At 58.2% G+C, this 13,083-nt stretch overlaps 1 protein-coding gene across 12 annotated transcripts in view; it reads left to right on the top strand.

Annotated features, from left to right (window-relative positions):
- Window positions 1–13,083, top strand: part of TNRC18 (trinucleotide repeat containing 18) — a 120,371-nt gene that overhangs the window by 42,606 nt on the left and 64,682 nt on the right. For 11 of the 12 annotated variants that reach the window (XM_055346454.2, XM_031012766.3, XM_055346455.2 and 8 more), the window contains 5 exons: window positions 6,429–6,531; window positions 6,877–7,082; window positions 7,460–7,606; window positions 8,230–8,420; window positions 9,985–10,414. In XM_055346454.2, the coding sequence (XP_055202429.1) occupies window positions 6,429–6,531; window positions 6,877–7,082; window positions 7,460–7,606; window positions 8,230–8,420; window positions 9,985–10,414 (1,077 nt within the window). The remainder of the gene's footprint in view (window positions 1–6,428; window positions 6,532–6,876; window positions 7,083–7,459; window positions 7,607–8,229; window positions 8,421–9,984; window positions 10,415–13,083) is intronic. The other variant, XM_055346453.2, reaches the window with a different exon arrangement.

The raw sequence follows: 13,083 nt of genomic DNA, 5'->3' as shown, positions 1-13,083 counted from the left end.
GTTTGAAAAGTAGGTGACTGGTTGGGGGCCGGGTATGGTGGCTCAGGCCTGTAATCCGAGCACTTCGGAAGGCCAACGTAGGAGGATCACTTGAGCTTAGGAGGTTGAGGCCAGCCTGGGCAACCTAGCAAGACCTTGTCTCTACAAAAAATAAAAATAGGTTGGGCGTGGTGGCTCACGCCTGTAATCCCAGCACTTTGGGAGACCGAGGCGGGTGGATCACCCGAGGTCAGGAGTTTGAGATCAGACTGGCTAATGTGGTAAAACCCCGTCTCTACTAACTAAAAATACAACATTAGCCAAGCGTGGTGGCACATACCTGTAATCCCAGCTACTTGAGAGGCTGAGGCAGGAGAATGGCTTGAACCTAGGAGGAGGAGGTTGCAGTAAGCTGAGATCGTGCCATTGCACTCCAGCCTGGGCAACAGAGCGAAACTCTATCTCAAAAAAAAAAAAAAAAAAAAAAAAAAAAAAAAAAAAAAATCATCCGGGTATGCTGGTGTGCCTGTAGTCCCAGCTACGTGGGAGGCTAAAGTGGGAGGATAGTTTGATCCCGGGAGGTCAAGGCTGCATTGAACTATGATTGCACCACTGCACTCCAGTGTGGGCAACAGAGTGAGACCTGGTCTCTAAAAGAACAAAAAAGTAGGGGGCTGGATTCTTTCTCTCCTTAAAAAAAAAAATCCCGTAAGAAGTGGTCATTTCTCTCCGGGCAGTCCAGCCTGAGTGCTGAGCAACTTTGAAAGGAGGGAGGAGAGAGACGCCCTGGGACGCCTGTGTCTGGGCAGTTCCCCCAGCTGAGGACAGTCGGATTGTCACACTGGTCTCCTGGGGTCTCGCCCCAGTCTCTTGCTTTTTGGAGCGAGCCCTCTGCCTTTGTCAATGGGTTTAAGTCCAATCTCTGCCTTTTGTAGCTACGTAACCTTGAACAAGAGCCTCGAGCCCTCTGGGCTCTGGGGGCGGCTCATCTGCCTGATGCTGGGTGGGCTGACGGGCACATAGTGGGTGCGTTATAAACGCCTCTCTCTCATCTGCTCATATTCAGGCATTAGGGTCTTAGAATGCACCTGCCTGTGCAGGGGAGCCCTGGGTGTTCCTGTCCTGACATAGGATCTAGGTCTGGCCTCAGGGGGCCTTGGACCTTGAGATGGATGAAGGACAGGCATTACCTACATTTGTGAGCCCCACACAGTCAGAGCCCCCATGCCCGAGAAGCCAAGAACGATAAGGGGCATCCTTGCCAGATGCGGCGGCTCATGCCTGTAATCCCAGCTCTTTGGGAGGCCAAGGTGGGCAGATCGCTTGAGCTCAGGAGTTGGGAGACTAGCCTAGGCAACATAGTGAAACCCCGACTTTACAAAGAAAAATAAAAATAAATCATCCGAGCATAGTGGTGTGGCATCTATAGTCCCAGCTACTGGGAGGCTGAAGCAGGGAAGGATCACTTGAGCCCAGCAGGTTGAGGCTGCAGTGAGATCGCACCACTGTGCCCCAACCTGGGTGGCAGAGTAAGATCCTGCACGCCCCCCAAAAATAGAAAGCAATCGTTGCCATTGAGCCAGCAGCCTGTATGAACAGACAGCTCCATGAGGTCTCCTGTGAGGGCGTGGACCTGTGCAGAGGAGGAGCTGTTACTCTCCCCATTCAGATGGGGAGACAGGCCTGCAGGGATGAGGCAAGGCTGAGCGGGGAGCCCTGAGCTGAGCTTTGTCTCTCCTACCTCTTCACTGGCCCATCACCTCTAGGGTGGGGCCAGGTCTGGGAGGGAGGGGCTGTGGGGATGTCCCCACCTCCAGCATCACAGGGGGCGGCTGGGGGTGCAGAGCCGGGTGTACGCCATGGTGTTGGTGACAAGCCTGCTGGGGCCTCTATCCAGTCACTCCCCCTCATCCACTTCCCCGGACCCCTGGAGAGCAACCCTATCTGGAACTGCTCAGAGAGAGGCCAGGAAGGGGTTGCCATGGGAACGGGGCCTCTGCGTGAGCCTTGGGTTCCTAATGGCTGCGACGTGGGGCGTGTGACCTGTGAGTGGAGTCGTTAGCGCTGCGGACTCGGGGACTTTTCCTGCAGGACACCCTCACCCCACCATGGGCCCTGGGGTGGGGCTGGGCCTCTGGGCGGCCTGCAGATAGGGGGCGGCAGTGACGTGGCTGGAGAGGGCCCCGTGGCACTCCCTGTGTGGGGCCGTGTATGTTGGTGGTCAGCAGGGCCGACTTGGACGCCGATCCCAGCCATGACGCCTCCATGTTAGTCTTGTGACTTGGGCATGTTTCTTTATCTCCCTGTGCCTCAGTTTCCTCATCTGGAAGATAGGGATGAGGGCTGAGATCTGCCTCCTGGGTTGATGGTGATTGAATGAGTTCATGTGTGCAAAGTGGCCTGGGGCCCTGCTGGGCACAGGGACAGCCTTTGTTTATTTATCCATTTTATTTTATTTTTTATTTTTATTATTTTATTTATTTATTTATGTATGAGATGGAGTCTCACTTTGTCGCCCAGGCTGGAGTGCAGTGCTGTGATCTTGGCTCATTGCAACCTCTGCCTCCCGGGTTCAAGCGATTCTCCTGCCTCAGCCTCCTGAGTTGCTGGGATTACAGGCACCTGCCACCATGCCCAGCTAATTTTTGTATTTTTAGTAGAGCAGAGGTTTCACCATGTTAGCCACGCTGGTCTTGAACTCCTGACCTTGGGTGGTCTGCCCACCTTGGCCTCCCAAAGTGTTGGGATTACAGGCGTGAGTCACTGCACCCGACTTGAGTTTACTTTTCTTTCTTTCAGTCTTTCCTTCTTTCCTTTCTTTCTCTCTTTTTCTTTTTTTCTGGAAACAGGGTCTCACTCCGTCGCCCAGGTTGGAGTTCAGTGGTGCAGTCATGGCTCACTGCAGCCTCGAGGACACACACAGTGAATGATCAATAAGCAGAATAGCTGTGTATAGTCAAGAGAACGTGATGGAGCAGAGGTGGTCAGGGAGGGCTTCCTGGAGGAAGTGGCACTTGAAGCTGAGCTCTGATGGTGGAGGTCCAGGTGGTGGGAATGGTGTGTGTGTGGCCCAGAGGTGGGGAAGGGGACAGGTGTGACATGTGCAGAGACGGTGGGGCATCCTGGAGAGGCCGGCCAGGTCCCCACTTGGCCCTGTGGGGTGACATAGGACCAGGATTAGAGCGCATGGAGGGCCACAGAGTGAGGAGGGTAGAGGAGGGGCCCGGCCAAGCGCAGGGGTAGGGGACAGAGGGCTCACTATCTCTCTTCAGAGGCCAGCCACATTTGCAGGGAGCAACCTGGGGCTGTGGCCCTTGAGGCCCTGAGGGTGGCAGGTGCTCTGAGATGGGGCTGGCCAGCAGACTGGCTTCTGTGGCAGGTGGCTCCTGGGATGGGAAGCCCCTGAGACCATTCACAGTGACAGCCGGGACAGTCGGGGGGACAGAGGGCTTGGGGTCGAGCCCAGGCTGCACTCTAAGTGCCTGCCTCTTCTGGGGGCACCGGGAGAGCCCTGTGCTCAAAGCTTGTCCCAGACTCCAGGAGGACCCAGGGGGTGTGAGGCTGGCCCCCTCAGGTGGCTGAGCCTCTGGGATTCTGTAAGCTGGGACGGCTGTCTCCCCTGGGAGAAGGAAGCTTGAGCTCATGACTCGATTTCTCAGCACAGCTGTGGGACTCTGGAGTGGCCCCCCGTTGCCCCAGTCCTGCCTGAGACCTGTCACTGCCCTTCTGGGCCTCAGTTTCCCCGTGAGGTCCACAGGCAGGGCCCCTTGCAGTCCTGACTGAGGGGTGCATGGTGGGCTCAGCTTCTGCTTTGATACAGGAGCTACGTTGATGTTGGAGGTCCAGGTAGCCCTGGAGGCCCGTGTCCAGGCGCCCTCGTCAACACGCCTCTCCCCGTGCCGGGCTGCCCAGCTGTCCCTCCGTACACTCGGTCCTGCAGGCGTCTGGGCCGGCTATGGCTGTGCCCCTCTCTGGGTTCCTCTCTTCTGCTTCTGGGACTGGTGGGTTCCCACCTTCCTGCAGGGAAAGGGAGATGCTCTGGTGGCCTAGGCTGGAGTATGGTGGTGTAATCACAGCTCACTGCAGTCTCCACCTCCTGGGCTCAAGCCATCCTCCTGCCTCAGCCTCCTAAGTAGCTGGGACCACAGGGGCATGACACCATGCCTGGCTAATTTTTTATGTTTTTGTAGAGATGGGGACTCACTGTGTTGCCCAGATTGGTCTCAAACTCCTGGGCTCCAGTGATCCTCCCACCTCGGCCTCCCAGAGTGCTGGGATTACAGGCGTGAGCCATTCTTTCGGGCCTGGGGTGCTGCTCATTAGGAGCTCCTGGTATTTGGGGGTGTGGGAAGGGAGAGATGAGAGGAGAAGCTTGATTCCAAGGTTCCTCACCCATTAGGGTCATGGCTGTGGGGCCGCTGTAGACCCCAGTTAGGGCAGCTGGGTGGGGACCTTGTCTCCAGCAGAAGGATAGTTTCTCTGTGCTGGCGGCTGATCCCCTGACATTGCAGCTGGCGGTGCTGGACTGGGCCCTTGGGGGTGGCTGATGGCCGGGGTCTGCCCACAGTAGCTCTGTGTAGGAGGACCTAGCTCCCAGCCCACCCCTGTTCCTGGAAGCCCTGGGAAGGCTGGCCCCAAGGGGAGTATCAGCCGTGCCTCAGCCTGTGCGAATGGCACCTGGGAGCCGATGGGCAGGTTTTCGAGCTGCACACCTGGTAGTCTCTGCCGTGGTGCTCAGCTTCCTCCCATTCCCGTGCCTTCACCTGTCCGGTGTGTCCCATCTCTGGCTCATGGTGTTGAACACTCAAAGAGGGGCCAGGGCAGGGTGGCAGGGACAAGGAGGGACCGGGAGGGCCAGACGGGGCTCCTGCCACTCCACCGCTCCCTGTCCCCTCTCCTCTGGTGACCATCCATGTGCCAGGCCTGGGACTCAGGGGCTGGCTATAGGGAGGGACAGGGATGGGTGAGCCCGGTAGCATCTCCCACTCAGGGGGCCAAGGCCACCCCCTCCACCCACGTGGATAATGTTCTTTGGGTTTACTTTTCTATGTTGATTTTTTTTTTTTCTTTGGAGTCTGGGTCTCGCTCTGTCACCCAGGCTGGAGTGCAATAGTGCAATCATAATAGGGAATCACTGCAGCCTCGACCTCCCCGGCACAAGCGATCCTCCCACCTCAGCCTCACGAGTAGCTAGGACTACCGGGGCATGCCACCATGCCCGCCTAATTTTTGTGTGTGTGTGTGTGTGTTTTTTTTTTTTTTTGACGGAGTCTCATTCTGTCTGTTGTCCAGGCTGGAGTGCAGTGGCGCAATCTCAGCTCACTGCAACCTCTGCCTCCTGGGTTCAAGTGATTCTCCTGCCTCAGCCTCCTGAGTAGCTGGGATCACAGGTGTGCACCACCACGCCCGGCTGATTTTTGTATTTTTTTTAGTAGAGACGGTGTTTTGCCATGTTCGCCAGGCTGGTCTCGAACTCCTGACCTCAGGTGATCCGCCCCCCCCCCCCCCCCCCCCCCCCCCCGCCCGGCCTCCCAAAGTGCTGGGATTACAGGTGTGAGCCACCTCGCCTGGCTAGCCATGTGTATTTAAACTGTCTTGGGACACACAGGCCTGCGTGGTTGGGACCACAGTCTGGCTTCATGTGACCCAGGTCCGGCTAGTTTTTGGGTTGTGTTTTTTTTCTCCATTTGGACTCCGCCCTGTCCTCACCAAATCCCCAGCTCAGAATCTGCCTTCCCGTCATTAAAATAGCATTAGTGGCGGGGCACGGTGACTCACGCCTGTAATCCCAGCACTCTGGGAGGCTGAGGTGGGTGGATCACGAGGTCAGGAGATCGAGACCATCCTGGCTAACACGGTGAAGCCCCGTCTCTACTAAAAATACAAAAAACTAGCCGGGCGTGGTGGTGGTTACCTGTAGTCCCAGCTACTTGGGAGGCTCAGGCAGGAGAATGGCGGGAACCTGGGAGGCAGAGCTTGCAGTGAGCAGAGATCGTGCCACTGCACTCCAGCCTGGGTGACAGAGCGAGACTCCATCTCAAAAAATAATAATAATAATAATAAAAATAAAATATAAAAATAGCATTAGTAAGTGCACCCAGCCTCACGTTTCATTGTTGTGTGACAGGTTTTATGACATTTTCTTACAATATCCATGGCTGTTGGTCTAATTATCGCCACGGTTGTCTGTCTAGGGGACATAGACCGGCCTTTTGGATGGGGGATGACAGATGGGATGGATGATTTCTGGCCCTGAGGAACCCCAGTTGGGGTTTGGGGGAGCTTGATGCGTCATAAGGAAAGGTGTTGGGGTGAAGGCACTACACGGATGGCTGTGCAGGACCGTCGGGGCTCTGGGGGGCCCAGGGAGGGGTGAGGGCAGTGGGGCCAATGGGTCTGGGGTGGGCTCGGTGCTGGCTGGGGGCTCACTTCCACCTGGCCCCCTGCAGGGCACGGCCGAGCAGATGAGGACTGTGTGGACGACCGGGCCAGACACCGGGAGGAACGGCTGCTCGGGGCACGGCTGGACCGGGATCAGGAGAAGCTGCTCAGGTGAGGATCTCGGGGGATCCTGAGGGTCTAGGGGGTATCTGGGAGCCCCTGGGGGTGAGGGGCAGCTGGATGACCCCAGGTGGGCTTAGCCCCTTGACCATGGATGCTATGGTACTGAGAGCGGGAGTCGCCCTGGTCCTCAGCATCGGGCTAGCCCTGCCCAGGCCAGGTGGCCCCACTGCCCCTACAGTGAGTGTGGAAGGCCCTGGGAGGCCCTTCAGTTCCGAGCGGTGGTTGTCCTGACTCATGGCCTGGTGGCAAACAGTTCCTTGGGGCAACCCCGCTTCTCCCTCTCGTCCCCTGGGCTGTCCGAGCTGTCGCTGACACCTATGATCCTCCTTCCAGAGAGAGTAAGGAGCTGGCTGACCTGGCCCGCCTGCACCCTACCAGCTGTGCTCCTAACGGCCTGAACCCCAACCTCATGGTGACGGGGGGCCCGGCGCTGGCGGGCTCAGGTCGCTGGTCTGCCGACCCCGCAGCCCATCTGGCCACGCACCCCTGGTTGCCCCGCTCGGGCAACGCATCCATGTGGCTCGCTGGACACCCCTACGGTGAGTGTGGGGCACAGGGTCTCTCCCCTTCTCTGAGGGAGGGGTGGGAGGGGGCGGGTGCAGGACAAGAGCTCAGGGCTGGCTCCTGCCTGCCGTTTCCTGGGGGGCCTGGGCCTGCCTCCCGCATTCGTCCGAAGAAGGAATGATAATGGCCTCTGCCTCGTGGGGCCCCTCTGCCATGCCTGTTTGGGGCAGATGCCCAATACGGGTGGCTCTGGGGTGCTCTTTGCAGCCAGCCAGCACCCCTGTCCCTTGGCTTCCGCACTGGAGGCCCCAGGAGGTTCAGGACTTGGGAGGTGGTGCTGGGCTGGGGCTGCCCGAGGACAAACCGCTTGGGGGCTCCCAGCACTGACTCAGGCCTGGGCTTCTCCTCCTAGGCTTGGGTCCCCCATCTCTGCACCAGGGCATGGCCCCTGCGTTCCCACCCGGCTTGGGGGGCTCCCTGCCATCAGCCTACCAGTTTGTCAGGGACCCCCAATCGGGCCAGCTGGTGGTCATTCCCAGTGATCACCTGCCTCACTTTGGTAAGTGGACCTTCCATGTGGCCACCATGGGCCAGACTGGCCATGCCCAGCGAGATGGTCTCTGATGCCAAGGGCTTCCTGCTGAGGGGTGGCGGCCGGCAGATCTGGGGGCTGGGGAGGCGGACCGGGGTTCAGAGAGAACATCTGTTGCCAGTGTCGTAAAGCCTTGGGGTCCTTGTTGCAATGAGCTCCTGCCCAAAAACTCCATAAAGAGAAGCGAGACAGGCAGCCCTGGGTGGGGGCTGGGATTCCCCCTACCTGGCGCCACCGCCTCCCCAGGAATCCAGCTTGTAGACCACTGGGGGCGGTGGGAGAAGGCGTTTCCTAGGTCCTCACAGTGGTCCTCGTACGTGTCTGCGTGCTGACCTGCTCTGGTTGCGAGGCTGTGGGGACATCCCACCCCGGGTGTGGACAGGGCTGTGTTCTCCGGGCCTGGGGTGCACACGTGGCCCATGGAGGACAGGACAAGCTTCCTGGCCCCTGGGGAGCAGCCGGGGGCCCGCAGAGAGCCCAGCTCCCCACTGTGTGGGTGTGGCCCCTCTCTGGCTTCAGCTTCCCCTCGTAATGGGCATGGTGGTGTAGCATCAGGCCGCAGGTGCAGCGCACTGTCTCTGTCCCTGCAGCGGAGCTGATGGAGCGGGCCACCGTACCGCCCCTCTGGCCCGCCCTGTACCCGCCGGGCCGCAGCCCCCTGCACCACGCCCAGCAGCTGCAGCTCTTCTCACAGCAGCACTTCCTGCGGCAGCAGGAGTTCCTGTACCTGCAGCAGCAGGCGGCCCAGGCCTTGGAACTGCAGAGGAGCGCCCAGCTCGTGGTAAGTCGGGGAGGATGAGGCGCAGCTCCCTCTGGGGGCCCCCGTGGGTGACGAGGCAGACGAGTCAGCCAGCAGAAACTCCAGACAGTTACAGGGAGAGAGAAAACAGCAGAGGGGCAGGTGGTCAGGGAGGGCTTCTGGAGGAGGCAGCACTGGAACCGAGACCTGGAGCCATCATCTGTGGAAGAGTTCTCCAGGCAGAGGGAGCTGTGAGCAGAGGTAGATGGGGACTGGCAGGGCAGGGTGCAGGAACGAGGAGGAAACCAAGGCAGAGAGGTGGCCTTGGGGACTGGGGAAGGGTGATTGGACACTGAAGGAGTCCAGTGGGCTCCCGCTGTTGCCTGAGCCCAGCCTGGCCTCTTCTCTCCAGGTGGCCTCTCGGAGAGGCACAAGGAGGCCTGGCCAGCTGCCTCCTGACGGCATGGTCCCATAAGATAGGGGACACAAAGGGTCTGCTCTGGAGGAGTCGGCCCAGGTGCTGCATACAGCAAGAAGCTCTCAGAGCCTGAGCCCTGGGTCTGAATCTTAGCTCTGCCAGGCCTGGCTGTGTGCTCATGGGCAAGTGCCTTTACTTCTCTGGGCTTCAAGTTTCCTCTACCAGAAACAGATGCTAGCGTTGCCTAGTCCTTGGGTTGCTAAATGTGACTTTTAGTAATCGGGAGAGCAGCCTGTCCTTGGAGCGCTTTGTTCTGGTGTTTTTTTGTTTGTTTGTTTGTTTGTTTTTGTTGTTTTTTTGAGGTGGAGTCTTGTTCTGTCGCCCAGGCTGGAGTGCAGTGGTACTATCTCGGGTCACTGCAACCTCCGCCTCCTGGGTTCAAACGATTCTCCTGCCTCAGCCTCCCAAGTAGCTGGAATTACAGGCACATGCTGTCATGCACGGCTAATGTTTTTCTCTATTTTTAGTAGAGATGGGGTTTCGCCATGTTGGCCAGGCTGGTCTTACATTCCTGGCCTCAGGTGATCCACCCGCCTTGGCCTCCCAAAGTGCTGGGATTCCAGGCGGGAGCACTGCGCCCGGCCCCTAGTGTGTTTTGTGTATTGAGTGACCGGCCCAGGTAGGCATTGGTGGTCGCCGAGCCGACTCCCTCCCATTTCCTCATAAAAGACATGCCTGGCTTCCTCCTGCCCCCTTTGGGGCATTTTGAGACCCTAAAATGATGATGCAGTGAAGCAGGAAGGTTTAGCAGGTAGTGAGTGCGCCCAATGCCATCGACGTGTGGGGCCTTGTGCCCCCCATCTGGCCCCCCTTGTCCTGACTGTGAGGGTCCGTGCAGGGCCGGGGTCCTGGTGGAGGTCCCCCATCAGCCCTGGTTCGAAGGGGCTCACCAGAGCTCCTCACCCCCAGCACTGCCTTTTGGGGTTCTGCGTGGAACGCTGTGCTTATGACACATGGGCTGGGATGGAATGTCTGTCTCTGGCCTGGGAGGGGGTGGGCAGCCTGGACCCCAGGCCCTGCATGAGGTTCTCCTCGGACTCGGGGACCCTTGGGGGGACAGGGCAGGTGCGGGCGTCGGGGAGGGGGGAACTTGTGCCGTGCTGACCCTGCCTACCGGCCCCTTCCCAGCAGGAGCGGTTGAAGGCGCAGGAGCACCGGGCGGAGATGGAAGAGAAGGGGAGCAAGCGGGGCCTGGAGGCTGCGGGCAAGGCTGGCCTGGCCACCGCCGGCCCCGGGCTGCTGCCGCGGAAGCCCCCTGGCCTGGCCGCCGGCCCCGCGGGCACCTACGGCAAGGCCGTGAGCCCGCCACCATCACCCCGCGCATCCCCTGTGGCTGCCCTGAAGGCCAAGGTCATCCAGAAGCTGGAGGACGTGTCCAAGCCACCCGCCTACGCCTACCCCGCCACCCCCAGCTCCCACCCCACCAGCCCGCCGCCCGCCTCCCCACCGCCCACCCCAGGTATCACCCGCAAGGAGGAGGCTCCCGAGAATGTGGTCGAGAAGAAAGACTTGGAGTTGGAGAAGGAAGCCCCCAGCCCCTTCCAGGCCCTGTTCTCAGGTAGGATGCAGCTGAGACCCTCAGGGTCTCACTCTGCCCCTGGAGCGGTAAAACTGCTCATCCATCTTTTCATTGACCCGTTTGATTGTTCATTCATTCCAACTCCACGGAGCACCTCCTGCGTCCCAGGCCCGCCGCCAGACACTGAGACAAACACAGGAGCTCACAGTCAAATCCAGCCTCTCCCCAGCCCCTCCTCAGCGGCAGTGTCAGGGAAATGGGTGTAATATTAGAAACTGCTTCAGGACGAGTTGTTCTGAGTTTTCCACCGAGCCAGACTTGTCACACGCTCAGCATGCAGTCGGCGCTAAGTTCTGCCTTGGTGATGACGGTCCAGGGACGCCCATTCTGGGCAGCTGTCCCCCCGTTCCGTGGGTCACACGCACACACCCACTCTTGTCTTCTTCTGCATCAGAGGGGACCTGCAGCAGGTGGCTTTGGGGGCTGGGACTGTGTTCTTCCTCCCTGGGGGGTATCAGGCGTGTGAGCGTGTGCTTGGGAGGACTTTGGTTCAACTTCAGATTCTGGCACCAAGGCTGGGTGAGCTTGGGCCCCAGTGGTGGCAATCACTGAGCTTGGCCCGGCGCCTGTCTCTCCTTTGTCAGTTTCCTTTTGTGTGCCTCCAGCTGCTGGGCTGGGAGTGGTGCAGAGAATCAGGGGCACACAGCCCTGCTCTCAGGGAGATTATACTTGGGGACAGAACTGGGTTGCTATTCCTTTTCTTTTTTTTGAGATGGGATCCTCACTCTGTCGCCCAAGCTTGTACTGCAGTGGTACAATCACAGCTCACTGCAGCCTTGAACACCTGGACTCGAGCGATCCTCCTGCTTCAGCCTCTCAAGCAGCTGGGACCATATGCATGCATCACTGGACTTGGCTATTTATTTATTTATTTTTGAGACAGAGTTTTGCTCTTGCTGCCCAGGCTGGAGTGCAGTTGGGCAATCTCGGCTCACTGCAACCTCCGCTTCCCAGGTTCAAATGATTCTCCTGCCTCAGTCTCCCTAGTAGCTGGGATTACAGGCATGTGCCACCATGCCCGGCTAATTTTGAATTTTTAGTAGAGACGGGGTTTCTCCATGTTGGTCAGGCTGGTCTCGAACGCCCAACCTCAGGTGATCCGCCCACCTCGGCCTCCCAGAGTGCTGGGATTACAGGCGTGAGCCACCATGTCCGGCCAATTTATTTTTTATATTCGTACAGATGTGTCTTGCTTTGTTGCCAAGGCTGGTCTTGATCTCCTGGGCTCAAGCAATCCTCCCACCCTGGCCTCCCGAAGTGCTGGGATTGTAGGCTTGAGACCACTGCAGCTAGCCCTGCTGTTACATTTTGTTTTGCTTTGAGATAGAGTCTCACTCTGTCACCCAGGCTGCAGTGCAGTGGTGCCATCATAGCTCACTGCAGCCTTGATCTCCCAGGTTCAAGTGATCTTTCCTCCTTTGCCTGTGAAGTAGCTGGGATTACAGGGGTGTGCCACCATGACCAGCTAATTTTTTTTTTCTTTTTTTTTTTAGTAGAGATGGAGTCTTCCAGGTCAGGCACAGTGGCTCACGCCTGTAATCCCAGCACTTTGGGAGGCTGAGGCGGGTGGATCACCTGAGGTTAGGAGTTTGAGACCGGCCTGACCAACATGGTGAATCCCCGTCTCTACTAAAAATATAAAAAATTAGCCGGGCACGGCCGGGCACAGTGGCTCACGCCTATAATCCCAGCACTCTGGGAGGCTGAGGCGGGCGGATCACGAGGTCAGGAGATCGAGACCATCCTGGCTAACGTGGTGAAACCCCATCTCTACTAAAAATACAAAAAAAAAAAAAAAAAAAAATTAGCCAGGCATGGTGGCGGGCACCTGTCGTCCCTGCTACTTGGGAGGCTGAGGTAGGAGACGGGCGTGAACCCAGGAGGTGGAGCTTGCAGTGAGCCGAGATCGTGCCACTGCACTCCAGTCTGGGTGACAGAGCGAGACTGCGTCTCAAAAAAAAAAAAATTAGCCAGGCGTGGTGGGTCATGCTTATGCTTCTTGTCCCAGCTGCTCGCGAGGCTGAGACAGGAGATTCGTTGGAATCCAAGAGGCGCAGGTTGCAGTGAGCCGAGATGGCGCCATTGCGTTCCAGCCTGGGCAACAAGAGTGAAGTTCCGTCTCAAAAAAAAAAAAAAAAAAAAAATGGGGTCTCACTTTGTTGCTCAGGCTGGTCTTGAACTTCTGAATTCAAGCGATCATCCCTCTTTGGCCTCCTAAAGTGCTGGGATTACAGGCGTGGCCCACCACGCCTGGCTCTGCTGTTAGATTTTGAACAACTGCTTTAATGGGGTGGAGCAGTAGGTTCCTGGGGAGTGGAGGCCAGACCACACAAGGTGGGTAAAGGCAGCTGTAGGCCTTTGCAGACCTCATGAAGTGTTTGCTTCTGGTCTAGCCTTGTGCTGGGTGCTGAGTGGGAAAGGAACAAGAGAGACAACTGTGGTTCTTTGCCTTCAAGACCACAAGACCTTGGGGACAAGAAGGTGGCTGGTTTTTCACTGTGGGGCCACTGCATGGCCCTGGGGTCTCTGAGATCCCACCTAGAACAGCTCCCACCCTGTAGCTGGGTGAGCAGAGGGCGGCTGTGTCCTGGGTCTCTGTCTGGGGTGGTGGGCAGGTGTCAATGGGGACATGGGATATCAGATCCTAG

This window comes from Gorilla gorilla, chromosome 6, assembly GCF_029281585.2.
Source record: "Gorilla gorilla gorilla isolate KB3781 chromosome 6, NHGRI_mGorGor1-v2.1_pri, whole genome shotgun sequence".
NCBI classification, from domain to species: Eukaryota; Metazoa; Chordata; class Mammalia; order Primates; family Hominidae; genus Gorilla; species Gorilla gorilla.
This window is presented reverse-complemented; position numbering and strand designations above follow the sequence as displayed.